Raw genomic sequence first — 25,852 nt, forward strand, 5'->3', positions numbered from 1 at the left:
TCTCCCTGTGCTTTGCAGCCTGTTTCAGCCATGCCACTGCGATGACCCTCTACCTTTTTGGACCCTCCTACGATGAGCTGGTCAGTGGGGATGGGAAGGGCCACGTGACCTGCCTCGTGCTGGGCTACGACTTAGCCAGTGTCCACATCAGCTGGCAAGTGAATGGACTTCACAGTAACGGCCAGAATGAGGTCACAAGGCATGAAAGCAACGGAACGGAGAGCAGGACAAGCACCCATACCATCTCACTGGCTGACTGGATGACCGGAAAGAGGTACACCTGCAAAGCCAAGCACTTTTGCCTGAAGGAAGTCACTCAGGAGCTGTCCACGTTCGACCCCAGTGAGTAAATGGGAGATCAGAGGAATGACTGCCGTCGGGATGGCAGTCCCAATGAACTGGGGCTTTCAGAGAGTTCTCCTTCTCCTCCACCCTCTCTGGAGCAGGAGCCCAGGGCCCATCTGCCCATCTGCCTTCCCTGATACTGATCAAGACAGTGAGAGGAGATGGGACACGTTCTCCCTTTGCTTTGCCCTATCTCTCCCAGGATGGGATCGGGGAGGACTCTCCCATAGTCACCAGAAGTGAAACCATGAAACAGACACTTGGCGGAGTCAGGGTGGGGAGTCAGGATTGGGAAATCAGGGTGAGGATCCAGGGTTTGCAAGTAGGGTGAACCCCTCAAGTCAGGTAAGGGCATCTGATCTGGGAAGACGCCTTCACCAAGGGGTGATCCAGGGCTGAGCTTCTTCTCCTGTGTTGCCCTGACTTGCTCCCTTTGTCATCATCAATCGTATTTATTGAGCGCTTACTATGTGCAGAGCATTGTACTAAGTGCTTGGGAAGTACAAATTGGCAACATTCCTCCCTCCCAGCCCCACAGTACTCATGTATATATATATATATATATATATATCTGCAATTTATTTGTTTATATTAATGTCTCTCTCTCCCACTCTAGACTGCAAGCTCGTTGTGGACAGGGAATGTGTCTGTTTATTGTATCATACTCTCACAAGTGCTTAGTACAGTAATCTGCACACAACAAGCGCTCAACATATGCAATTGAATGAATGAATAAATAAATGACCTGAAGGACCCAGGACTGAGGTTGGAGTGCTCCCGGCATGGAGAATTCAGGCTGCATGTGGAGAGGGAAAGATAATGTGGGGAACTAGCAGATTCAATTGACTTTTTGGCCAGGGGAGACATCTGGGCCACTGGGCATGAGACTGGGTCAGAGGATTCATTTATTCATTCATTTATTCAATCGTATTTATTGAGTGCTTACTCTGTGCAAAGCACAGTACTAAACGCTTGGGAGAGTACAATATAACGATAAGCAGACACAGTCCCTGCCCACAACAAGCTCATAGTCTAGAGGGGGAATCGGACATTAATATACATAAATAAATAAATAAATTACAGATATGTACATAAGTGTTGTGGGAATGTGAGGGGAGATGAACAAAAGGAGGAAGTAAACAAAGGCTCAGGGGTAACAGTCAGTCCAGGCTTTGGCAGAACCATGTTGGGCGTTGGTTTGCTGGGCGGTGGGACATTATGGGGGCCATTGCCTGCTGCTTCACGCCCCTACCTCCTGTTCCCCTAAGAGAGCAAGGGGCCTGCGGCTCTCAGCCCGTCTAGGCAGCTTCCAACCCTCACAAAGAGCCACCATTTTGCCCTCTCTTCTCACTCCCTCTCAGACACCCACACAAAGAAGCCCTCAGTGTCCGTCTCTCGGGTTTTCTCAGAAGATTCCCCAGGAGGGGAAGACCAACCGACTCTGCTCTGCAACATCCGAGGTTTCTATCCCAAAGAGCTCAGCATCAGCTGGGAGAACAACAACCACTCCCTCCCCAGGGCCCTGTACAGCAGTGAGCCCGTGGTGGCCACCGGCAACGAGGCCTTCTCCACGTACAGCCTCCTGCGTGTGGGCCCCGGGGAGAGCGGAGGGGCCTACACCTGTGTCGTGAAGCATCCGTCTGCAAACCAGCCCATTCGCTCCAACAAGGTTTCATTTGGTGAGTGTGGTTATCCGGACCCTGCAACCTCTGAGCCAGCCCTTCCCTCCCCTCCTTCCATCCCTTAACGAACCACTCCATGGTGGGGGTGAGGGGTGTGTGGGGGGTGCATTTGGGACGAGTGAGTTGACCCTGAATCACAGGCCTAAACAAAATTAAGGTCAAACCAACAGGATGGATTGATTGATTCACTGACTGGGGGGACTCGTGAATTTTTAACAGGTCTGGTGTGGGCCGTGAAAATCTACGGAACTCTGCTGAGTGTACTGCAAGAGTTCTGGGTGCAGTGTTTGTCATACCCCAGGAATGAGGTCACACCAGCGCTCATGGCATTCTGGGACTTGCCCGATGAAGCTCTTTGAGTACAGAGATAAAGTCTACCATCTATATTGTATTGTAATACTAATAATAATAATGATAATGGAATTTGTGAAGTGCTTCCTATGTGCAAAGCACTGTTCTAAGCACTGGGGAGTTACAAGGTGATCAGGTTGTCCCACGGGGGGCTCACAGTTTTTAATCCCCATTTTTCAGATGAGGTAACTGAGGCACAGAGAAGTGAAGTGACTTGCCCAACGTCACACAGCTGACAGTTGGTGGAGCCGGGATTTGAACCCGTGACCTCTGACTCCAAAGCCCGTGCTCTTTCCATGGCTTAGTAAAGTGCTCCACAAGCAGTAAGTGCTCAACACTGATTGGATAGTGGACTTGTTGGGGAAGTGCAGGAGCATCATGGCCTAGTGGATAGAGCAAGGGCTTGCAAGTCAGAAGTGCCTAATCCTAACTCTACCACTTGTCTAGTGCGTGATCTTAGGCAAGCCACTTAACTACTCTGTGCCTCAGTTACCTCATCCGTATAATGGGTGCAATAGTGTGATCTCCATGTGGGATGGGGACTGAGTCTAACCCAATTACCTTGTACGTACACCAGTACTTAGAACAGTGAATGGCATGTAGTAAGTGCTTAATAAATGCTATTTAAAAAAAAAGGTCACTTGTCCAGAGGAGAGTGGGAGGAGCAATACTCAAATCCTGCCACCCCACAGTGATGTCACACAAGACACCACCAATCCCCATAAAGCTCATCCCCTGAAACTCCACCATGGCCTGGGCATCCTAGAAACAGACTCGGCTTCCTGGGTTGGGCTAGTCCAAATTGGGAAATTGGGACACAATTTCTAGACTCTGATTTCCAAACCGGAAGAGAGAAGTAGTTTTGGCAGTTGAGTAAAGGTCGGGGGGAACTCCTTACTGGGTGATGGCGGGGTACAGGTGTTTACTATCTTTAAGAACCCTTGAACATATGACACCAAAAATGGTTACGGTTGTATTAGCACCAGGACTGAGTACTCCATCTTCCCCACGCGATGGTGGAAGGAATGGGGGGTTGGTCTGAGGTCAACTAAAGGCATGAAGTCTAACCAGTTTTTGGAATGACCCTACTCTGTCCCAAGGTCTTTCCTGGGCTTCTGTGTGACAGAAACTCTGCCCTTGGAGTGAGTGAAAACTATTCTAACTGGAAAATTTTGGAAATTTGTGGTTCTCACTCTAGGCACCATTTTTTAAATTCAATGGTATTTATAGAGTGCTTTCAATATGCAGAGCCCTGCTCTAAACGCTTGGGAGAGTACAATAAAACAGAGTTGGCAGGCACATTCCTGCCCACGAGCTTACAGTAGCTGGAATAGAGCCTGTCTAGAAAAATCAGCAATCAATCATTTAGCCAACCAATGGCATTTAGTGAGCATTTATTGTGCATAAGCTCCCTGTGGGCAAGGAACATATCTACCAACACTATTGTTCTGTATTCTCTAAAGGGCTTAGAACAATGGTCTGCATACAGTAAGCACTCAATGAATGCTATTAATCGTAGAGCGTTGTACTATGCATTTAGGAGAGTACAGTACTATTAAGTCAGTAGACATGACCCCTGCCCAAAGCATACATAAAGAAAGTACCAATGCCGTGGGTGGGTTATCTGTTTGAATGAGACCTTTCCAGTACCTTCTTTCAAGACTGACATTCTCCAAGTCTATACATATGTTTCCTTGGTACATGATGGTTTGAAATCATTAATAGGGGCCTGAGGTTGGAGTTGGGGAAGAAAAGGGGAAGGATACTTCTGGGTTCCAAAGGGTCTTGTTGTTTTTGCCAACAGAAAAATATACTTGTGATACGTACAAATTCCTGACCCACCCCATCATTGTGACCAAGATTAACTCCTTGCTCAGATCCCTCAATGTCCCGTGGTCCCAAACCTAAATTGGAGGGAAGTTGGGTGGGAAGCAGCATGGTCTAGTGGAAAGAGCCTGGAAATCAGAACACCCGGATTCTAATCCCGGCTACACCACTTATCAGCTGTGTGACCTTGTGTAACTTCACTTCTCTGTGCCTCAGTTACCTCATCTGTAAAGTAGAGATTAAGACTTTGAGCCCTGTATGGGACAGGGACTGTGTCCAACCCAATTACCTTGCATCTACCTCAGCGCTTAGAAAAAGCATTCCAGGGTGGACTACAACTTAACTCATTGTGCTACAGTGCTTCTTCTGATGAAAATCACATAGTAGTATTAGAAGTAGCAGCAGCAGCATTTATTGAGCACCCAGTGGGTGCAATGCACTGTAGTAAACACTTGGGAAGAGCAAAACAAGAAAGTGACTCATTTCCTGCCTTCAAGGAGCTTATCCAAGTGAGTAATTATATACACCACTGAATCACATATATAGAAAAGTACTCAGGATGTGTGTAAATAGAAGTAGCGTGGCCTACTGGAAAAACCCAGGCTTGGGAGTCAGAAGGATCTAAGTTCTAATCCTACTCCACTTCTTGTCAACTGTGTGACCTTGGGCAAGTCACTTAACTTCTCTGGGACTCAGTTCCCCCCTCATCTGTAAAATGGGGATTAATGGGGATTAAGACTATAAACCTCACTATAAAATCACCTTGTAACCTCCTCAGCTCTTAGAACAGTGCTTTGCACATAGTAAGTGCTTAATAAATGCTATTATTATTATTATATGGTTTGTCTCCAACCTGATCAGCTTATTTCTACCCCAGAGCTTAACACAGTGCCTGGCATAGAGTAAGCGCTTAACGAATACCAGTTAAAAAATGGGTAAGTGGCTCCAGCTATGCAGTGGACTGACAGGATCAGAGCTGGATAGTGGTCAGGGGGAGACCATGGTTGACACAGGGGGCAGAGGAAGTACCTACTGCATCTGTGACTGCCAGAGAGGCTGATAGAGATGTCGAGCATCACTGTCACTGGAAGCCAGAAGCCTGACACCTCTTAGTGTGACCAGACCCCCCTGACCAGCAGCACCATTCTCCCTCCTGGAACACTGGAGTCAGCCCGGATCCATTCTGCCCTAGCCAAGAGGATGGTAAGGTTGCTGCTTGGGCAGAGGAAAAGCCGTTCAAAGTGCTCCCGAAGCCCGTTTCAAGCGGGAGCACAGAGATTCTTAAAGCACTGAGATTCCCAGCTCTCAGACCCTCTCAGCTCCTGGGCTAACAGTCACAGTCCAGGGGCTCAGGTGTGATCCCTTGGCTGGACCCGTGCCTCTTTCTGGTGCCCCTTGGCTTGTGGACACTTCCTGACATCCAGGTGAGTCATCCCATTCTGAGCTGGCTTTACCTTTCTCCTTTGTCACTTCTGGACTCTCCACCTAGACCCTGAAATCTGGTCTCTTTCCAGGTACCGCTCCTCCCCAGGAGACCTGGAAATGGAAGGCTGAGGGAGGAATTTGGATACTGCAGAAGGCAGCTTTCTAAGGGTATCCCCTTGCAGGGGCTAGGAGATGTGGTATGCTCTCAAGCTTCAAGTGCAGTGATCTGTCCACAATAAGTGCCCATTGCAGTACTTGGCAGGAGTAGGCACTCAGCATATTGCTCTTTGTATAGTGAGGGGCCACTGCAAAGCTCTGCATGAAATGGTTGCCCAGTACAGAGCTCTGGATTCAGTGGACACCCAGTGTACCATTCTCTATCCAGTAGAACTGACAGCCAGTTCTCTTAGAATACAGGAATTGCCTTCTCTCGCAAGCCCTAAAGGAGAATTCCAACACGGGCATGAGGACGGATCATTTCCTCCAACACCATGGCACCCACCCCCCTGACCGGGTGGGCTCCACTAATTATCTAAGCTTTCTACCCAAGATGTGTGGCAAAATCATGTACTGCGGCAGAACTGACATCTCTACACTCGGCAGGCAGTCAGGCATCGCTGCCCGTTGCCGCAGATGATGATGCTGCTGATGAAGATGGCTACAACGGTGATAATGACAATGATGATGTTGATAGTGATGTTGGGGAAAGGTCATTCCTGAAGGGAATGCCACGGACAGCGGGAGAACAAGAACAATTGCCCAGAGCCCACCGGAAGGGTGGCGAAGAGCAAAGGAACACCTCCAACAGCCCTAACTCCTAGCCCATTGTCAGGAGGAGGAGGAAGGAGGGGTCCCGGCCCTGGACCACATGGGGCCCAGTGGGGCTTCGTCAAGGCTCAACTCTCATCAGGGAAGAGCCAAACTGGGAGGCCCAGGAAACAAAGGAGGCAGGACTGAGGAGACAGGGGGTGGCGAGGCAAGGAGAGGAAGCAGTTGATCAGGCACTGAGAAAAAAAGGCTGCCAGAGCCACCAGAGACCCTGAAGAGCCATCTCTAGTGGAGTGGAGGGCCCAGGAGCAGCATGACCTAGTGGAAAGAGCATGAGCCTGGTAATCAGTTCTAATCTTGGCTCTGCCAAATGCCAGCTGTGTGATCTTAGGCAAATCACTTAATAACCCTATGTCTCTGTTACCTCATCTGTAAAATGGGGATTAAATCCTCCTCCCTACAACCTAGACTGGGAAACTCACGTGGGGCAGAAACTGTGACTGACCTGATTATCTTGTATCTACTCCAGTGCTTAGTACAGTGCCTGGCTCACAGTAAGTGCTTAACAAGTACTATTTAAAAAAATGACAGTGTGGATCCAGGACAGACAAAGAGAGAACAACTCACAAGAGGACTAGGGCAGGCAGTCGAGGAGGGAACTCAATGACCGAAACCACAAGTAAAGCCAATACTTCTTAAAGGGCCCTGGTGTCCAATCTGTTCGACCCTGCACAGAACACGAGAGCAGTGTCCTGGCTGGTGGCTGGAGTGTGTACTTTTGGACAGAACCCAAGTTCTCCCTCTCCCCACCCCCTGAGGCCCTTCCATTCTCCTGGGCCTCCTTACCTGGAAGGGTCCCGCGTGGCTCTCAATCCCCTATTTCCCTCTGCAGAGTGGACTCTCTCCAGGGCCCCAGAGGTGTCCATCACTGGCCATCCTGCTTGCAATGCCCCGGGAGCCGAGACCAGTGTCTTCCTCTGCTCCGCCAGCAACTTCTTTCCCGCGGGAGCTGAGATCCGCTGGCTGGTGAGAGGGCAGGAGCAGTCGAGGTTGAGCCAGACCGTCACCCGGGGTCGGGATGGCCGGTACAGCGCCAGCCTGGAGCTCTCGGTGCCCAACGCCCAGTGGAACCAGCTGGCTGAGTTCACCTGCCGGGTCAGCCACGCTGGAGCCACCCAGCAAAAACGCCTGAGCAAGTGTGCAGGTGAGACCCTCCCTCCCTCCACCCGGGCACTGGACCCCCACTCCCTCGGGACGGCTCCCCACCCCAGCTCAGTCGCTTCACTTGACGATGGGCCTCAGAGAGGAGGAGGCACCAGACACGAAGCCCAGCAGGGAAAGGTGCAACCGGGATCGGCCGACTTGCCAATGGAGCTTTCTTTCCTCACTGTTCTCCCACAGTCTGCCAGGACAGCACCCCCCAGCCCACTCTCTACCTCCTGCCCCCACCCCTGGAAGGCTTGGTGCTCCGGGCGGAAGCGTTTCTGACCTGCCTGGTGGTGGGCTACCAGCTGGACCAGGCCACACTGACCTGGGAAGTGGATAAAAAGCCCCTGGCCGGAAGCCCCAGAGTAAGAGCCCTAGTGACGCATGACAATGGCACCCAAAGCCTCCACGGCCACCTGAACCTCTCCCGGACCGACTGGGAAGCCGCTCACACCGTCCTCTGCAGGGTGTCCCACCGCTGCCTGTTTGCCCCCCGAGAGGGGACCCTCCAACCACTCAGAGGTGAGACCTTGCTGGAGAGGGTAGGGCCAAGCTGCCTAGGCCAGGGGCCCAAGCTCCCCGGGGCCTCCTGGTCCCCAACCCCTCACCCAGTAGACCTCCAGCCCAGAGCAAGAACATCCCGGAGGTTAGATTTGGTGCCAACCCGGAAGGCTGAGTCTCTCTTCATCAGGCACTGTTGGCAGAGACCTGGCCTGGCCCAATCCCCTGGAAGGAAGGGGGACACGCAGGACACCTCTACTTCTCTGGCTCTTATTGGGATCCATATTGGATCTACAGAAAGTCAGGGCATCTGGCTCCCCACCTCTGTCATTCAGAGAGTATGACAGCTCCCAGCAAGCCCTAGGGCAGCACCTTGCCTGTGCTAAAGTATCTTCCATGCACAGCCCCAGGGGTAGCCCCAGAGGTGTGACCCCCCCACACAATGTCAGATGGTGAGCCTGAGTCACACTATGGCTGGTTTCCGCACCAAGAAGCTTAACAACTCAGCCTAGATGGGCCAAGCCCCAGGATCACCATCTGCGCATGACTGCAGCATGCAGGCCATTGGCTCCAGGATTTGGGGTATTCCCAGAACCATCTGGACTATGGACTCTGGGTCTCCACCTGAGTCACCCTTAGATGCTGCCTCCTGTCCACCTGGGCTTTCGCTCAGGTGCCAGCCTGCCTGGGTTATGGGAGTGGCCCCAGGGTGGCCGTGCGGGTGTTAGCCCGTATGCTGAGTCCCCTTTGACAAAGGAAGAAATGGCCAACAGCATATCCCTCTGTGAGCCAGCAAGCACTGCCCTGCTCTCCATAGTTTGACTTCCCATCCCGTGGACCTGATAGTGTCAGATGCCCTCCTGACTGAAGGCGGGAGGGGCCAAATGAACCCTGGGATATTTTTCAGCCCCCAGTTTCGACAATCTGTTCCTGACCTCCAAGGCAAGCAACATTTACAATCACATGGTTCTTCCCCTCCCGCCCAGGTGCTGACCCTCCCAGGAAGCTTTCCATCCACGTACTGCACCCGAGCTTCCCTCAGCCCTCGTCTGAGGCCTCCGCTTGGCTCTTGTGTGAGGTCTCCAACTTCTCCCCAGCTGAGATCTTCCTTACATGGCGGGAGAACGAGACGAGTGTCAGCCCCTCCTGGTTCACCACCACGGCCCCCTTTGCCCAGCCTGGGAATACCATGTATTCAACCCAGAGCCTTCTGAGAATACCAGCCTCTCAGGTGCACGTTGCCTCCACGTATACCTGCATGGTTGGGCACGCGTCCTCCCCTAGCATGCTCAACATCAGCAGGAACGGAGTGTTTGGTAAGTCGGTCCCTGTGGGATCAGTCATCCAGTCTCCTTGGCCTCACAGGCAGCTGGAGCATCTGATTCCCTGGAGACGGGCTCGGATGGATCCAACCTTCTCAGCCCTCGCGGGAATCGCAGACTCCTACAGGGGAGGCGGGGCCTTGTCCAGTAAAGCCACACCAGCTTGGCATTTTTCTGTCTAGTTGAGCCTGGAATATTGTGACCTGTTGGTCCCAATGTGATGATCATGCTTTGCCATCACTGAGTGGCACAATGATGGGGCATCATGGTGTGGAGTCATGGTATGGCCTCATGATGTGATGTTATGGCATGTGACTGTGACATGTCAACGTGGTGCAGCATCTTGGTACTGCGTCATGTTGTGGTGACACGGTGCAGCACTGTAGTGTGGTGTCATGGTGCGACGTCACAGAGTGGTGTCATGATATGGCATCATGGTGTGGCATTGTGGAAAGGCGTCATGGTGCCAGGTCATGTTGAGACATCATGGTGTGGCCTCATGGTATGACATCAGTGTGAGTTGTTATGGAACATCATTATGGTGCGGCATCTTGATGCAGTGTCATGTTATGGTGTCATGGTGTGGCATCACAGTGTGACATTATGGAGGGATCTCATGGTGTGGAGTCACGATTTGGCATTACGGAATGGTATCATGGTGTGGCATCATGGTGCAGTCGTGATGCAAAGTCATTGTGTGACATAACTGGGTGGCACTGGGCTGCGACTTCTCCAGGGTCGTGATACCCCGAGTCCCCACCGTGCTGGGGAGAATCACAATGCTCTCAGTTAACTCTCTACAGCCACTGTCCACCTCGGTTCCGCCACTCCTCCCCATTCTGCTCTGCGTGGCCTCCTCTCTCCAAGATCTCTCCTCTCCAAATCCCCCATGACTCTTCCCCAGCCATGCTCAACCACTCCTTGATTTCAGATTTCCTGGAACCAGCCCAGCCCCTGGTCACCGCATTCCACGAGCCCTCCGGGAATAGTTGGGAGAAGCTGGTCTGCCTTGCCACTGACTTCCGCCCCAAGGACATTGACATGAAGTGGGAGGTGAGAGGTCAGGAGCGCCGCTGCAGCGATTCCCTCCCCAGCAAGGCTCTGGGCAATGGCATGTTCCAGCAGAGTTGTGCCTTGCTGCTCAGTCTGGAGGAGTGGACCCTGCCGGAGACTTACACCTGTGTGGTGAACCACAGCTCGGAGAGGGCCGCCGTGAGGAGGGAGCTGACCTCCACCCGTAAGCATTCTGAACCTCTCCACGGTTCCCCTCAGTCAGCCTAGGCAATCAGGGGTGGGTGGACCGACAAAGGGAAGAAAAGACAGGCTCCCTGCCCACAATGAGCATATAATCTAGAGGAAAATTATTTATGAAATCTCTTTGTGGGCAGGGATCGGGTCTACTCAGGAGCAGTGTCGACTAGTGGAAAGAGCATGGGCCTGGGATGCAGAGGAACTGGGTTCTAGTCCTGTCTCTGCCAGTTGTCACTTAACATCTCTGTGCCTCAATTTCCTCATCTATATAATGGGGATTTGCTGCCTGTTGTCCCTCCTACTTAGAGAAAGTTCCAAGTGGGACAGGTACTGTGTCTGACACTGATTAACCTGTATGCCTGTTCTCCCTCCTGTTTAGACTGTGAGCTCCATGTGGGGAATTGATTATCTTCTATCTACCCTGGTGCTTAGTACAGGACTTGACATTCGGTGGTTAGAACAGTGCTTGACACTTGGTAAGCGCTTAAATACCATCATTATAATATAGTAAGTGCTTAATAAATATAATTATTATTGTTATTAATAATAATAATAATAACTGCTACAGGCAGCACTTAGAACAGTGCCTGATATAAATATACACATATAGTATATGCTTAACAAATACCATAATAATAATAATAAAGACAGCACACGTATACACACCCACATTTGTGTGCACACATACACATACTTACATTGCACTGGGAACTATGGAAGAAGAAGGCATTTCTTGCCTTTATGTTCTGACAGTACTAAATACAGTGCTCTGCACAAAGTAAGCACTCATTAAAAATGATCAATCGATTGAGGGAAAACTTCATTTACCTTGTCGGGTTCAAGGCTGTTGGGCCAACTGACCTGGGACAACATCACTTGTTGACTCGGCGCCTCTGTTACCTCATCTGTAAAATAGACAGACATGACTGTCTCACAGGTATATTAGGCTGCTCAACCCCACAGTGCACGGATTCTCTGCCGTGGGCCTTCCCCGTGTGGGCATGAAGATTGAAAAGTCCAAGAGAATCTGGACCCCCAGCTAGGCAAGGGGAAGGGAACCCCGGTAGGGTAGAAAGAGTCAGGGGGCAACCTCCGTCAGCCTCCAACCCCCAGAACAATGGCCCTAACAGACTCTGTCTCCCACAGAGTGTCCGGCCAGGAGTCCCACCGCCCACACCCTACCCCCGTCCTTCGAGTGGTTGTTGCAGAATGGGACGGTGGTGCTGACGTGCGTGACCGACATGTTCAACGCGAGTGTGGAGTGGACGGCAGAAGGGGAGCTGGCTGCTTTGGAGACAGTGGAGAACCAAAAGGAGAAATTCCCCAACGGGAGCAGCTGGCTCCTCAGCCAGTTGAAAGTCAATTTCAGTGTCTGGAACAGCACAGAATCCTTCAACTGCCTGGTCAAGGATGGCCAGAGTGAACTGAGGCTCAACATCACTCATATCCCTGGTGAGTTCAACTGGGACAGGGTGATCGTATATCCCAATCTAGCTGGGAGAGTCTCAGTGGTTCCCATCCAGTTGATTTATTGATTGATCAAGTTCCCTAGGGAGGCAGAAAATACTAATAGATTCAAGAATAAGTTAAATAAGTTCATGGAAGAATTTAGGTAAACTCAAAGTTTAATTCAACCCCCAGGTTCTTGGTGCTGCAGTTGGAGGGAGAATCCTGGGCTGAAGATGATGTTGCACAGGTAGATATTAGCAAAATCCCGGCAAAACGTAGAGCAAGGAGCTATGTTCACATTTTCTCAGTTGGAATCTGTCTATAAGGGAGTGCTGGCCCCCTGAGGAGAGGAGTCCAAGTTAAAAATAATGCACCCCAGTGCCTGGTATTTGAAAAGCAGCATGACTTACTAGATAGAGCACAGGCCTGGGAGTCATTAGGACCTGGATTCTAATCCTGCCTCCACCACATGTCTGCTGTTTGACCTTGGGCAAGTCACTTAACCTCTCTGGGCCTCAGTTACCTCATCTGCAAAATGGTGATTAAGAGTGTGAGCCTCATGTGGGACAGGAACTGCTTCCAACCTGATTAACTAGTATCTAGGCCAGCGCTTAGAACAGAGCTTGGCACATAGTAAGCACTTCACGAGTTCCAATATTGTTATTATTATTACTATTACTACCTCACTTCAAAAAGAAATCCAGGTACCCCTAGTCACACAGGCAGCTCCAGGGTCCAGAGTGCTTGGAATCATGGCTGCATTCAGCTACAGTAGGTGATGTGTTCTGGAATAGAGAGAGTTGGGGCCCAACTCTTGGCACCATTATTCTTTGGAGAGTGGCCGCTTTGCACTCCGAGGAGAGCCGGGAAATAGAGAGGTATTAGTAGGAGCTCAATACTGCTCCACATTATTCATTGTCATTCTACACCAAGAGAGACGCCTTGAGCAGTGGGACTGTTTGGCTCTGATCCTTCTTTATTTGGGGGGTAGGGAGGAAACCAGGACCATAGGGAAGGGTAGGGGACAACTGGATAGTCTGAAGCTGCTCTTTCTGCCTTTCTGCCCTGCAGGCAGACAGTCTTTTTGAAGGCTCATTTTCCATCTCAGCAGGGTGCCTGAAAAGACTTCTAATCAGTGAGGCCCAGGGGAGAGAGCCCAGGACAGGAGTCAGGAGACCCAGGTTCTAATTCCACTCCTGCCACTTACCTGCTGTGTGACCTTGGGCAAGTCTCTTACCTTCACGGGACTCCATTTCCTCATCTATAAAATGGGTATTAAATACCTGTTCTCCCTCCCTCTGAGACCGTGAACCCTGGGTGAACCAGGGATTGCATACAATCTGATTAGCTTGTATCTTCCCCATGCTTGGTACCCAGAAATAACAAATTAACGAATACCACTCATTATTTTTATTATTATTATTATTATTATTATCCTCACCATTCCTATATGGCTCTGACTTCCTCTTACTGAACTCTTCTTCTCTTCACCAGGTCCTGTTAAGGCCCCCAGAGTTTACCTCTTCCCACCACCAATAGAGGAGATGAGTCCCTCTCTCACCCTGGTCTGCCTAATCAAAGACTTCTACCCAGCCAGCATCCTGGTGCAATGGCAGGAGGGCAGTGCGACATTGGAAACCCAAGCCGCCCAGAGCCAGGACCCAAGCTGCGACCACCAGAGCCGGAGGTGCTCGGCGGTCAGCAAGCTGGAGATCCCGAAGAGCCGATGGATGGCCGGGACCCGCTACAACTGTCAGGTGTTCCACATCTCCCGCAGAGGGATCCTAATCCGAAACGCCAGCACCTATTCTGGTAAAACCCAGCTCGGCATTCCCCTCCCCTTGCCCCTACCTGGCTTCCCGCCCTCTGGCCCGCTTCCTTTCCCTGGACCCCGGTCCATGTCCCCATTGGCTTGTTCTGTGTTTCCCTCCCACCAAAACTGCTTCCCGGCTCCACTTTGGGGCTCCAACTGTATGCATCGGGTCCCCGTGCTCTACTACCAGCTTTCCTGGTGTATTTCTTGCCATATTAAAGTGACTAGCCTGCCACCTAAGAGTTTTTTGCTCATCGTTTCCTTTCTTTTCTACAATCCTCCACCAAGAAGAGGAATTCTACAACTAAGAGGAGTTGCTCTTTGGTGTCTCGGAAGGGGATAGATTTGTGTGGTGTGGATCCTTTTCCAATTGGCTTGCCTTCTTTCTGGACAACTTTCTAACCTACTGGGGCACAACAATAGCATTTACTGAGCACCTACTGTGAGCAGAAGACTATACTAAGCCCTAGGGAGGGTTCAGTACAGTGAGCCTACATGCTCCCTGACCTCAAGGAGCTTACAATTTAATTCTGTGGTTGGTGTTTCAGGCCTGTGTTGAAGTTGGGCAGTCTAATGGTAAGAGCATAGGCTTCGGAGTCAGAATATCCAGGTTTTGCTCACGGTTCTGCCACTTGCCTGCTGTGGGACCTTTGACTTCTCCATTTCTCAGTTTCCTCATCAGTAAAAGGGGCATTAAATTTATATTCTCTCCTATTTAGACTGTGAGTCCCAAGTGGGACAGGGACTATGTCCAATCTGCTTATCTTGTATCTACCCCCAGGGCTTGGCACATAGTAAGCACTTTACAGTCTTCTAGACTGTAAACTCACTGTGGGCAGGGAATGTGTCTATTTATTGTTATATTGCACTCTCCCAAACACATGGTACAGTGCTCTTTACTCAGTAAATGCTCAATAAATCCAATTGAATTGAATTAACAAATAACTCCAGACATTATTATTGACGTCTTGGCCTTTTGTGCCTACCCAAGACTTGTGCTCATTTCTAGAGCAGGGAACAGCGTGGTCAAGTGGAAGGAGCAAGTGTCTAGGAGTCAGAGGCCCTGGGTTTAATCCCGGCTCTGCCAGTTGCCTGCCGCGTAACCCTGGGTAAGAAATTTAACTTCACTGAGCTTCAGTTTCCTCATTTGTTAAAATGGGAATTTAATGTCTGTTCTCCCTCCTACTTAGACTGTGGTACAAGGACTATGTCAGATTGTATTGACTTGTATCTATCCAGTATTTAGAACAGTGCTTGACTTAACAAATACCATAATAACAATCATACGAAACTCTGCTATATTGTACTCTCCCAAGCCCTTAGTATACTGCTCTGTATACAATAAGCACTCAAAAATATGATGGATTGATCAAGATCCCAAACACAAAGCATCTAGCCTTGGTCCCACAGAGACTTGATGTGGCTTTCTCCAAAAGATAGAGCTTTGGAACCTATGTGGATGGTGTCTTTGGGCACGCATTAAGAGGGTCGATCCCAAACCCATCTCAGACAGTCTACACTGGAGGTTGAGTCCTTGGTATGTGCTCCCTCTGGGAAAGCACACAATCCCTCCAGCTCCTCAGTGTCCTAAAGTTCTGGCGGCTTTCTCCATCATTGCCTCATTTTACTGGGGGTTGGAAACCAAGGAGCAGAAGGCCATGGACATCATCAAACTACCATGTTGTTCCAAGTTAATACAATCAGACATAATCCCTGTGCCATATGGGACAAGTCCAAGTCAGAGGGAGTGTAATCCCTATTTTACAGATGAAAAAATTGAGGCCTAGAGAAGTGATTTTTCCAAGGTCACACAGCAGACAAACAGGGGGGCAGGGATTAGAACCTAGGTCCTCTGACTCCTAGATCTGTGCGCTTTTCACTAGACCACCCTCCAGAAGACTCAGGCTCCTGAACAGGGGAGGGATGACTTTAATAGGACCTCTCTTGACCTGGATGCTGTTTTCTCCCCATAGAGCAGAGAGTGATAGATTTCACCTTCAAAGACGAGAACAATGATGACTACACCGAGCTGGATGAGTCCAACAACGTATGGCCCACCGTGTCCACATTCGTAGCCCTCTTCCTCCTTACTCTGCTGTACAGTGGCTTCGTCACCTTCATCAAGGTAAATCTGGACTCTGTCCCTACCACTGGGGAGAGCTGGGAGAGGCGACCAGGGGAGGGACTGAATCACTCCCACCAAATGTCCCAAACAAACTCAATGTCCTTGTAGCATGTAATGAGTGCCCCCTTGATCCAGTGCACTGTATTAGTCAATCACTCAGTCAAGCATATTTCTTGAATGCTTACTGTGGGCAGAACACTGTACTAAACGCTTGGGAAAGTACAATACAGACAATTCTCTGCCCACCATGAATTACAGTCTAGATGGGGAGACAGACATTAATAGAAATAAATAAATTACAGACATGTACGTAAGTGCTGTGGGGCTGTGACGGGGGGCGGTGAATGAAGGGAACAAGTCAGGGTGACAAAGAAGGGAAAGGGAGAACAGGAAAGGAGGTAAAGGCCCCTTGGAGGAGATGTGACTTCAGTAAGGCTTTGAAGTGGGGGAGAGTAACTGTCTAAGTACCTAGGAAGTACAGAATAAATCAGTGGTATTTTTGAGCACTCTATACACACAGCACTGTACTAAATGCTTGGGAGAGAGTTCAATATAATAGAGTTGATAATAATAATAATGGTATTTTTAATAGTGGTATTTGTTATGTGCTTACTATGTGTCAAGCACTGTTCCAAGCGCTGATAGAGTCATTCCCTGCCCACAGTGAGCTTAGGCGACATGTTCCTTGCTTTCAAGCAGCTTATACTTCAGCAAAGGAGGCAAGCACAAAGATTTTTAGAACTAGAGAGGTCAAAAATAAATAATGTGGACCTACACATACAGGGCTAAGAAGGATCTAAATAAATTCATGAGTGGAGTTGAGTGAAGGGATGAGGAAGCTCAAGGAGCTGGGAAATTAACTGGAAGTAAGCTCATTGTGGGCAGGAAATGTATTCTCCTGAGCCCTTAATACAGTGCTATGCACACAGTAAGAACTCAATAAATACAGTTGACTGACTGACTCAAAAATGAGTGAGGTTCAAACTAGGGATGTAGAAACTGCTGTGGGCAAGAAATCTGACATTGCAAAATTGTGAAATTTCTAGCCTTACTGAAGCTTCACCTAAGAATCCCCAGAACTGGAGCCCCTGATATGGGAAGAAAAGTCTAAGGCCTGTAATTTTGGACCTAGAGTCCTTACAGTCTTTGCCTCTCTGCTCATGGTAATAATAATAATAATTGTGGTATTTGTTAAGCGTTTCATATGTGTCAAGCACTGTACTAAGTGCTGGGGTAGATACAAGGTAATTTGATTGGACACATGGGGCCACCGTCTTAATCCTCATTTTACAGATGAGGTAACTGAGACACAGAGAAGTTAAGTGACTTGCCCAAGGTCACACAGCAGACAAGTGGCAGATCTGGGATTAGAACCCAGGACCTTCTGATTCCCAGGCCCGAGGTCTATCCACTAGGCACAGAGTAGATGTGTTTTTAAAGGCTTTTTTCAGTAGAAAAGTCCCTCAGATCCTTAGGAATACATAACAGAAGTATTTATTGAGAGCTTATTAAGTGGAGACCATGGTACTAGGCATTTGGGAAAGTACAATAGAGTTAGTAGATATGATCCCTGCCCTAGCTGGGGAGATAAGACACCAAAAGTAACCACAGGTAAGGGGAAGCAGCAGAGCTTAAAAACACCTACCTAAATGTTTGTGGGTTGATGAATCAAGTGTATAGGTGCTGTGGAAGTCTTGTAGTGGCAGTAATGGGGGAAATTAGGCAGAGAGATGAGATATTAGTCAGGCAAGGTCTCCTGGGGGAGATGCGATTTTAGTAGGTCTTTGAGATGGAGAGAGTGGTGGTCTGTCAGATATAAAGGAGCAGGGAGTTGCAGGTGGAAGGGGGAAGTATTTGAGCAAGAGATTGAGCCACAGTGACTATGTTGGAGTTAGAAGAGTGAAGAGTTAGAAGAATTAGAGAGTATTCAGGCTCGGTTGTAGCGGGTGGAGAGAGAGGATAGCAGAGGGAAGATTGGTGATTGAATGTCAGTGGTCAATCTAAAATCAAATGGCTCTCATCCCGCCCCAGCTCCTTCAACACAGACTCTCATGAATGTTGTTCCTTTTACAGGTGAAATAATCCTATGCCCACCAGTGAGGAAGCCGTGGGGGAATAACCTTCTCGTCACAGAAGAAATATTCTACTTGGCTTCCTCCAGTTGGTTTTCCTCCTGAGCCTGAGATTGTACAAACTAGTGAATGAAGTTGCTCCTCCCAGATGTGCAGAGAGGAGGCCGAGTTATGAGTCAAGACTGACAGGAATCAGCCTGTCTTCAATCCTGCAAATCCTGGACCTGTTGTGCTTGGCGTCCATTTAGAGTCTCGGTCCTCCTACCCATCCAGTTGCTTTGCTGACCACAGATTCCCTTCCACTACCCTCTCACTCTGCCTCCAATTGACCCCACCCAACTCTGATCCCAAATCCAAATCATCGTACTCCCCACAGCTGCTGAACCACTGTAATCTCTAGCATCCTGCTCCTTCCTACCCCGTCACCTTCTTGGACCCTGGCCCCCACACTACTCTAAATGGACTCTTTTATACATTGACCACTCTCCCCTTTTATCCATCCCCTAGAAGCTGCTCAGATCAAAGGTCCCTGTCCTGCCTGCTTCGAGCCACTCAGGTGATCAGCCTAGGCCCCGATCCACCCACAAACCCACCTGCTGATCACTTCCAGGGCCATTTCCACTGACTACTGAGGTGGGGACAAGAATGACCGGAGCCAAGTTCTGTTCCAAAGCATTGTCCTTCAGGGGATCACCTGGACCATCCTGCTGTAACGTTCACCCTAACATATCTAAACCCCGGGTGCTGTTTTCTGTCCACCGTCTTGGGTTGGGGTGTCCTCTCTATGAGCTTAAGAGCTGCCTGTCAGTATTTACTTCACAATAAAGCTTCCATTTTCATTCAGGCTGTGCCATCTTCCTTTTTTGAACTGAGTAGGGCTTGACGTCAAGTTAACAGTAAAAGAGAAGGAAGGGAGAGGTAGGAAGTGTGGATCAAGTACAGGAGAGCCCGAGTCAGGCCACAGAAGATAACTCGGAGAAGAGTTACCTCAGATATACCCTTGAGAAGCAGCATACCTTAATGAATAGAGCATGGACCTTTGGAGTCAAAAGGACCTAAATTCTAATCCCAGCTCTGACACTTGTCTGCTGTGTGACTTTGGGCAAGTCACTTCACTTCTCTGTGTCTCAGTTACTTCGTTTATAAATGGGGATTAAAACTGCTCACTTGGGACAAGGACTTTGTCCAACCTGATAAGCTTGTACCAGGGACAGTGGATTAACAATAATAATAATAATAATGATAGTAGTACTTGTTAAGTGCTTACTATGTGTCAAGCACTCTTCTATGAACTGGGGGAGAAACAAGTTAATCAGGTTGGACCCAATCCCTGTCCCACATGGGGCTCACAGAATCCCCATTTTTCAGATGAAGTAAATGAGGTCCAGAGAAGTCAAGTGACTTGCCTAGAGATATCTGAACTCTTTATATGTCCAGAAGGAGTAATCTGTTATGAGTTGGCGGTCAGGAGTGCACAAACCATTCCGGGATGTCCTTAGGAGCAAAGAGTACCCCTACTTTGTGACCCCCTTCATCCTTGGAATGCCTCGTGTTCCCAAATCAAGGGAACCCTAGATTTAAAGACAGCTCCTTAAATTTAAGATCAATCAATCATATTTATTGAGCCCTTACCTTGTGCAGAGCACAGTATTAAGTTTTTGGGAGAGTACAGTATAACAGAGACAATAAACATGTTTCCTGCCCACAGTGAGCTTACAATCTGGAGGGGAAGACAGACATTAATTTAGATACAGATACGTATGTAAGTGCTGTGGGGCTGAAGGAAAGGTGAATAAAGCTTGCAAATATAAGTGCAAGGGTGACACCGAAGAAAGAGGGAGAAGAGGGAATGAAGGCTCAGTTGTGGAAGGCCTGACTCTAAAATATCTCCCCTCATCTCTAAGTCCCACTGCTCAACCCCAGTGGAAGGAGAAATTGAGGTATCTCCTTCTTGACACTTAGATGTGCATTGTCACTGCAACAAAAGAGGGATACTTCAGAAACCCCCAATCGGTCATCTTTGACCCAAGTGTCACACAGGAGGAATTAAGCTTCCAGGCTGAGAAGTGGCATGACCTAATGGATAGAGCACAGGACTGGGAGTCAGAAAGATCTGCATTCTAATCCCAGCTCCGTCACTTGTCTGTTGTGTGACCTTGGGCAAGTCACTTCATTTCCCAATACCTCAGTTATCTCATCTGTAAAATGGGGAATAAGACTGTGAGCCCCATGTGGAATGTGGACTGTGTCTAACATCATTAGCCTCTGTCTATCCCAGCTCTTAGTATAGTGTGTGACATATTGTAAGCGTAAAAAAGGGTAAGGGAGACTCCAGTCTTTGGTGGAAGAGAGAGGCAGCAGTTTGAGGGACCAATTTTATCTCCCATGAATCTGTAGAGCTATAATCCACATAGTTAAATGAAAAATCAAATCTGCTTTAGCCATTAATGACTCTTCACCTTTTTAATCTTGCAGAAGGGTCTCCAGACAAGTTCATCCCCTGACCCTTGCCCTATTTCTCTAGACTGGCTGCTCTGAATTCTTCACACCCCACACACACCCCAGGTCATCCTAGGTCCATCATGGTTCTAGTCCGGGTCCCCTGCTCCACACCCTTACCGCACCACCATACATAATCGTTGTATAAAGCACATACTATGTACCAAGCACTGTTCTAAGCACTGGAGTAGATACAAGATAATCACATCAGACAAAGACTGTTTCCCATGGAGCTCACAGTCTAAGTGGTGGGAAGAACAGGTATTTAATCATCAGGTTACAGATGAGGAATCTGAGATACAAAGAAGTTAAATGACTGGCCCAAGGTCATACAGCAGGTGAAGGTGAGCTGCAGAGCTGGGATGTCCTCTGACTCCTCTGACTCTCAGGCTCACCCTCTTTCCACTAGGCCACTCCGTATCTTCTTGCCCTCTGCAATGAAGCAGCTGAGATCCCAGGAGGACCCAGAAATGGTGGCCCAGGACTTGGAAGCGGCAGCAATGGCAGCTCAGTTGTAGTGGCTGCATTGGGTCCTTGGTTTTTTCTCAAAAAGCCCAACCTACTAACCCAAAGGACCGGCAAAGCAAGAAAAAAAGACTTCTGCTTGCATATCTGTGGGTACGCATCCCCCAAAACACCATTGGTGCTCCCTAAACATTTATTCCCCAAAAGCAGTGTGGCCTAGTGGAAAAAACCCACCCTGGGATTCAGAGAATCTAAGTTCTAATCTTGGCTCCACCACTTGTCTGCTGTGCGAGTCTGTTTCTACTTGGATGAGTCATTTTACTTCTCTGTGTCTCAATTTCTTCATCTGTAAAATGGGAATTAAATCTTTCTCCAGCTCCTACTTAGACTGTAGGACAAGGACTTTGTACAACCTGATTATCTAGTATATATCCCATTGCTTTGCACATAATAATTACTTAACGAGTACCATAAATGAGGTAATGAGTCAGGCTCTTTTAGGACAGGACCTGCAGCAATGCACTATAGGACATTGTTTCACTAGTCCAGGGGGTCAGAGAACCTATATCCCAGGCATGGATGAGAACCAGCAGTCTCCCTGCACTAGACTGGCCTTGCTCGAGTGTGCTTCATGCTACATCCTTACAACTCTCTGGGTTACACCATTTCTTTTCTTCTCTTCAACTCTAGAGTGCTCTGCACACAATAAGTGCTCAATAAATAATAAGTGTTCAATAAATACGATTGAATGAATGAATGAATCCCAGCACCTACCTTCCACCCACAACACCAACTGGCTCAACATTACCGTCTTCCTCTCTCCCTTTCCCTATTCCAGCACGTTCCTTTTCTTCCTCGCCTCTAACTTCCCCTCTCCCCCCCCCCCGACAACATTCTCTTCCCTTGTCTCCTTTGCCCAGAGACTCCATTATCTCCTGCCATTTCCACCCCTCCTGCTCTCTTCCTTTCCTCACCCCGTTTCAGGGGTGGGGTTGGGACAGGGCTGTGTGAAGGCAGAGGACTGTGTGAGACTCTACTATGGTGGGAATTCCACCATTCACTGAGCAGCCTCCGATTCATATCACCCTTCTGTGAAGGCTTGGATTCACTCACCCCCCTCCCACTCATCCCCTCCCCCTGAGTTGGAATTGCCCATTACCCTTTGACTCTTTGTTGTTCACTGTCAGGCCCCGCACTGTCATCTCTGACTTCTCCAGTACTCTCAGTTCTCTTTACCCACACCCCCCTGGTCTCTGTCTGCCATTCTGCCCTATACCACCCTGCCCCATTTACCACTCTGCCTCAGTTCCCTTCCCTCATACCATCTTGATCTCTGTCTACTACCCTACTTCCGTGCCCTTCCCTCATACTACCCTAATCTTTAACACTCTGCCCCCATGCCTTGCCCAGGCCCAATACTGACCTCTTATTTCCACTTTGCTTTTCCCTCTGCTCTATTCCATTTGCCTTTTCTGGCTAATGCCACTCGTCTCCCACATAAAGGCTCAGCTCACTTCTGGCTGACTGCTTTAAATCTTTTAATGACTGAGCAACTCTGAGGCAGTTCAGGAATACCAGAAACCCATTCTCAAGTGGAAAGTGAGCACCTACCCCGGAGAAGGAGATCTTGAGTACCCAACAGGTCACCCACCCTTAATTCACCAAGCTTGTCACCCCTGTGGGAGACAATCAATTAATCAGTCAATCAAACATATTGATAGAGCACTTACTGCATGGTGTGAGCCCTTGGGAGAATGCAATATAGCAAAATAGATAGACATGTTCCAAGCCCATGATGAGCTTTGAAACATAAGACATGCCATCAGGGGGTCAGTCTCATGGTCTATCCAGTCCAGAATTTGATTTCTGATGATGGCACCCAGAGGATTCTCCTTTCACATCCTTAATTTTCCTTCAAGTATCCTAACCTGGACCACTCAACTTTGCACCTAAGCAAAGCCCTAATTTTTTATGATATTTGTTCAGCACATATTATGTGCCAGGCACTGCACTAAGGGCTGGGGTTTATTCAAGCTAATCAGGTTGGATAGTCCATGTCCCATGTGGGGCTCGCAGTCTTAATCTCCATTTTACAGATGAAGTAACTGGGGCACAGAGAAGTTAATTGACTTGCCCAAGGCTACACAGCAGTCAAATGGCAGAGCTGGGATTAGAATTTAGGTACTCTGACTCCTGGGCCAGTACTCTATCCTCCAGGAACTGCTGCTTCTCACATTGAACTCTGATGAAGAATTTCAGAAAATCTGTTCCTTTCCTCCACATAACTACTGTTACCCAAATGTCTTCTAACAGAAAGTTTAATTTTTTTTGGTTTTGAGCAACTTTAACCCCTCTTTCTCTCAAGAATAACTGCTTACTCTGCTCTCACCATTGGAGGGAAACTTGTAAGCTACTAGTTTCCAAATGTAACTCTATTCATCTGGTTCTCTTAGGCTATTGCTATTATTATTAAAGTCATTCTTAAGCTCTTGCTGTGTGTCAAAAACCTGTGCCAAGCACTAGGGTAACTACAATACAATCTGATTAGACACAGTCTCTGTCTCACATGGGGCTCAAAGTTGAAGGGGATGGGAGAGTGAGCAGGGATAAATACAATAATAACATTACTAACAATAATAATAATAATAATTTGTTAAACGTTTGCTATTTGCCAAGCACTGTACTAAACACTGGGTTAGATATAATGCAAAAATAATAATTGCAGTATTTGTTAAGCACTTACTATATGCCAAGCAGGTCACACATGGGGTTCACAGTCTAAATAGGAGGGAGAATAGGTATTGTATCTCCACTTTGCCAATGAAGGAACTGAGGCACAGAAAAATGAAGTGACTTTACCAAGGTATATGATAGAGCTGGGATTAGAATCTAGGTCCTCTGACTAATGGGCCCATTCTCTTTCCGCTAGCCTATGTCACTACCTTGTAATCACATCAGAGACCATTTCCCAAATGGGGCTCACTGGCTAAGAAAGAGGGAGAATAGGTATTTCATCCCCATTTTACACCTGAGGAGACTAGGGAAGAAGAGTGGCCTAGTAAATAGAACCTGGGCCTGGGAAATCAAAAGGCATGGGTTCTAATCCAGCTCCACCACTTGTCTGCTATGTGATTTCGGTCAAGACACTTCACTGTGCCTCAGTTCCCTCATCTGTAAAATGTGGATTGAGGCTGCTGGTGTGGGCAGAGGTTGTCTCTCTTTGTTGCTGAATTGTACTTTCCAAGCACTTAGTACAGTACTCTGCACACAGTATGCACTCAATAAATACGATTGAATGAATGAATGTGGGACAAGGACTGTGCCCAACCCAATTACCTTGTGTCTACCCTAGCGCTTAGTACAATGCCTGGCTCATAGTAAATATTTAATAAATACCACAATTAAGCGAAGAAAAGTGACTTGCTGCCCATGGTCACCCAGCAGGCTAGTGGGGGATTTGGGATTAGAACCCAGGTCTCCTGACTCTTAAACCTGTGCTTTTTCAAATAGGTCTCGCTGCTTTAGGCTGTAATGCTCATGCTCATGGTAGCGCTCCCCACCCCCACCTCATTCAAAGCAAAACTGTTTTCATGCTTCCCCTCCCCTCACTGTCCGTTTTCTGGCCTCACCGCCATCAAACCCACAGGGTCTTTTTTCAGCTAAGTCATGACGCCGAAACCCGGGCCAGGCGTTTCCACTTCACGCCTGGCAGACCAACCGTGTCCCTGCTGTTCCCTGGAAAGGGTCAGTTCTGGCCAGAAAGGCCCCAACCGGTGGCCACATCTGTTTCCAGCTGTGGCGATAAACAGGACACACGCGTTCTCTCTGCCCCTAAATCAAGCGGCCGATGACGTTGGTTTTTAACCACAAGGATTGCATCGTCCAGTTTCAAAGCCAGATGTGCCCCTTGTGATCTCACCTCAACTTCTTCCCCGTCACCGTGGCGAGGAAACCAGGCTAACGTCCACTTTCCCCTGCTCAGGGGCCCCCCTTTGTTCACAGGGTCTGGGGAATCACACTCCTTCTAGGGGGGTCCCAGGCCCCCAGGAGAACTAAACTGCAGGCCCTAGTTTTAGTCTTTGGGAGTCCGCAACCTCCCTGGAGATGTCCCTTGCCTTCCAAGGGTCTTCATCTTCTTCCAACAGCCACCTGGAGAGGAGGAGTCAGATCCCAGGGGCCCACAAGCTGGGATAAATGAGGAGAGAGGTTGGAAGGGGGAGGTGTAAGCAGAGAAGACATTTCTTTGCCCACCAGGCGTCCACTTTCTTCTGCACATGCAGGCAAGGGAAGAGGGGATTTCAGGGAGAAAAGCTGTCTTCAGAGAAATCAGAATGACAGCTTGACCCAATGCCCCTCAGGACTCCATTCCCCTCACTCCGGTCAATCAATCAATCAATCAATGGCATTTATTGAGTGCTTACTGTTGGCACAGCACTGTACTGAGCACTTGGGAGAGTACACTATAACAGAGTTGGTAGACACGTTCCTGCATACAATGAATTTCCAGCCTAGAGGAGGAGAAACCATGCTGGATCAGTGTGCCGCTGCAGCCTCCAAGACCTGGGACTCTCTTGAAGCAGCATGGCTCGGTGGAAAGAGCCCGGGCTTTGGAGTCAGAGGTCATGGGTTCAAACCCCAGCTCTGCCACTTGTCAGCTATGTGACTCTGGGCAAGTCATTTAACTTCCCTGTGCCTCAGTTCCCTCATCTGTAAAATAGGGATTAAGACTGTGAGCCCCCCATGGGACAACC

The 25,852-nt window shown here is 48.8% G+C and overlaps 1 protein-coding gene and 1 gene segment (V, D, J or C); both read left to right on the top strand.

Annotated features, from left to right (window-relative positions):
* The window catches only part of LOC119936666, a 42,998-nt gene extending 24,020 nt beyond the window's left edge, over positions 1 to 18,978 (top strand). Inside the window, exons 4-13 of the mRNA XM_038756133.1 lie at positions 19 to 342; positions 1,707 to 2,024; positions 7,291 to 7,602; positions 7,800 to 8,126; positions 9,092 to 9,421; positions 10,359 to 10,664; positions 11,825 to 12,130; positions 13,622 to 13,939; positions 15,914 to 16,065; positions 18,139 to 18,978. Of these exons, the coding sequence (XP_038612061.1) occupies positions 19 to 342; positions 1,707 to 2,024; positions 7,291 to 7,602; positions 7,800 to 8,126; positions 9,092 to 9,421; positions 10,359 to 10,664; positions 11,825 to 12,130; positions 13,622 to 13,939; positions 15,914 to 16,065; positions 18,139 to 18,147 (2,702 nt within the window). The 3' untranslated portion in view covers positions 18,148 to 18,978. The remainder of the gene's footprint in view (positions 1 to 18; positions 343 to 1,706; positions 2,025 to 7,290; positions 7,603 to 7,799; positions 8,127 to 9,091; positions 9,422 to 10,358; positions 10,665 to 11,824; positions 12,131 to 13,621; positions 13,940 to 15,913; positions 16,066 to 18,138) is intronic.
* Positions 1 to 25,852, top strand: part of LOC119936667 — a 159,351-nt gene that overhangs the window by 24,275 nt on the left and 109,224 nt on the right.

Source organism: Tachyglossus aculeatus, chromosome 14 (genome assembly GCF_015852505.1).
Source record: "Tachyglossus aculeatus isolate mTacAcu1 chromosome 14, mTacAcu1.pri, whole genome shotgun sequence".
NCBI classification, from domain to species: Eukaryota; Metazoa; Chordata; class Mammalia; order Monotremata; family Tachyglossidae; genus Tachyglossus; species Tachyglossus aculeatus.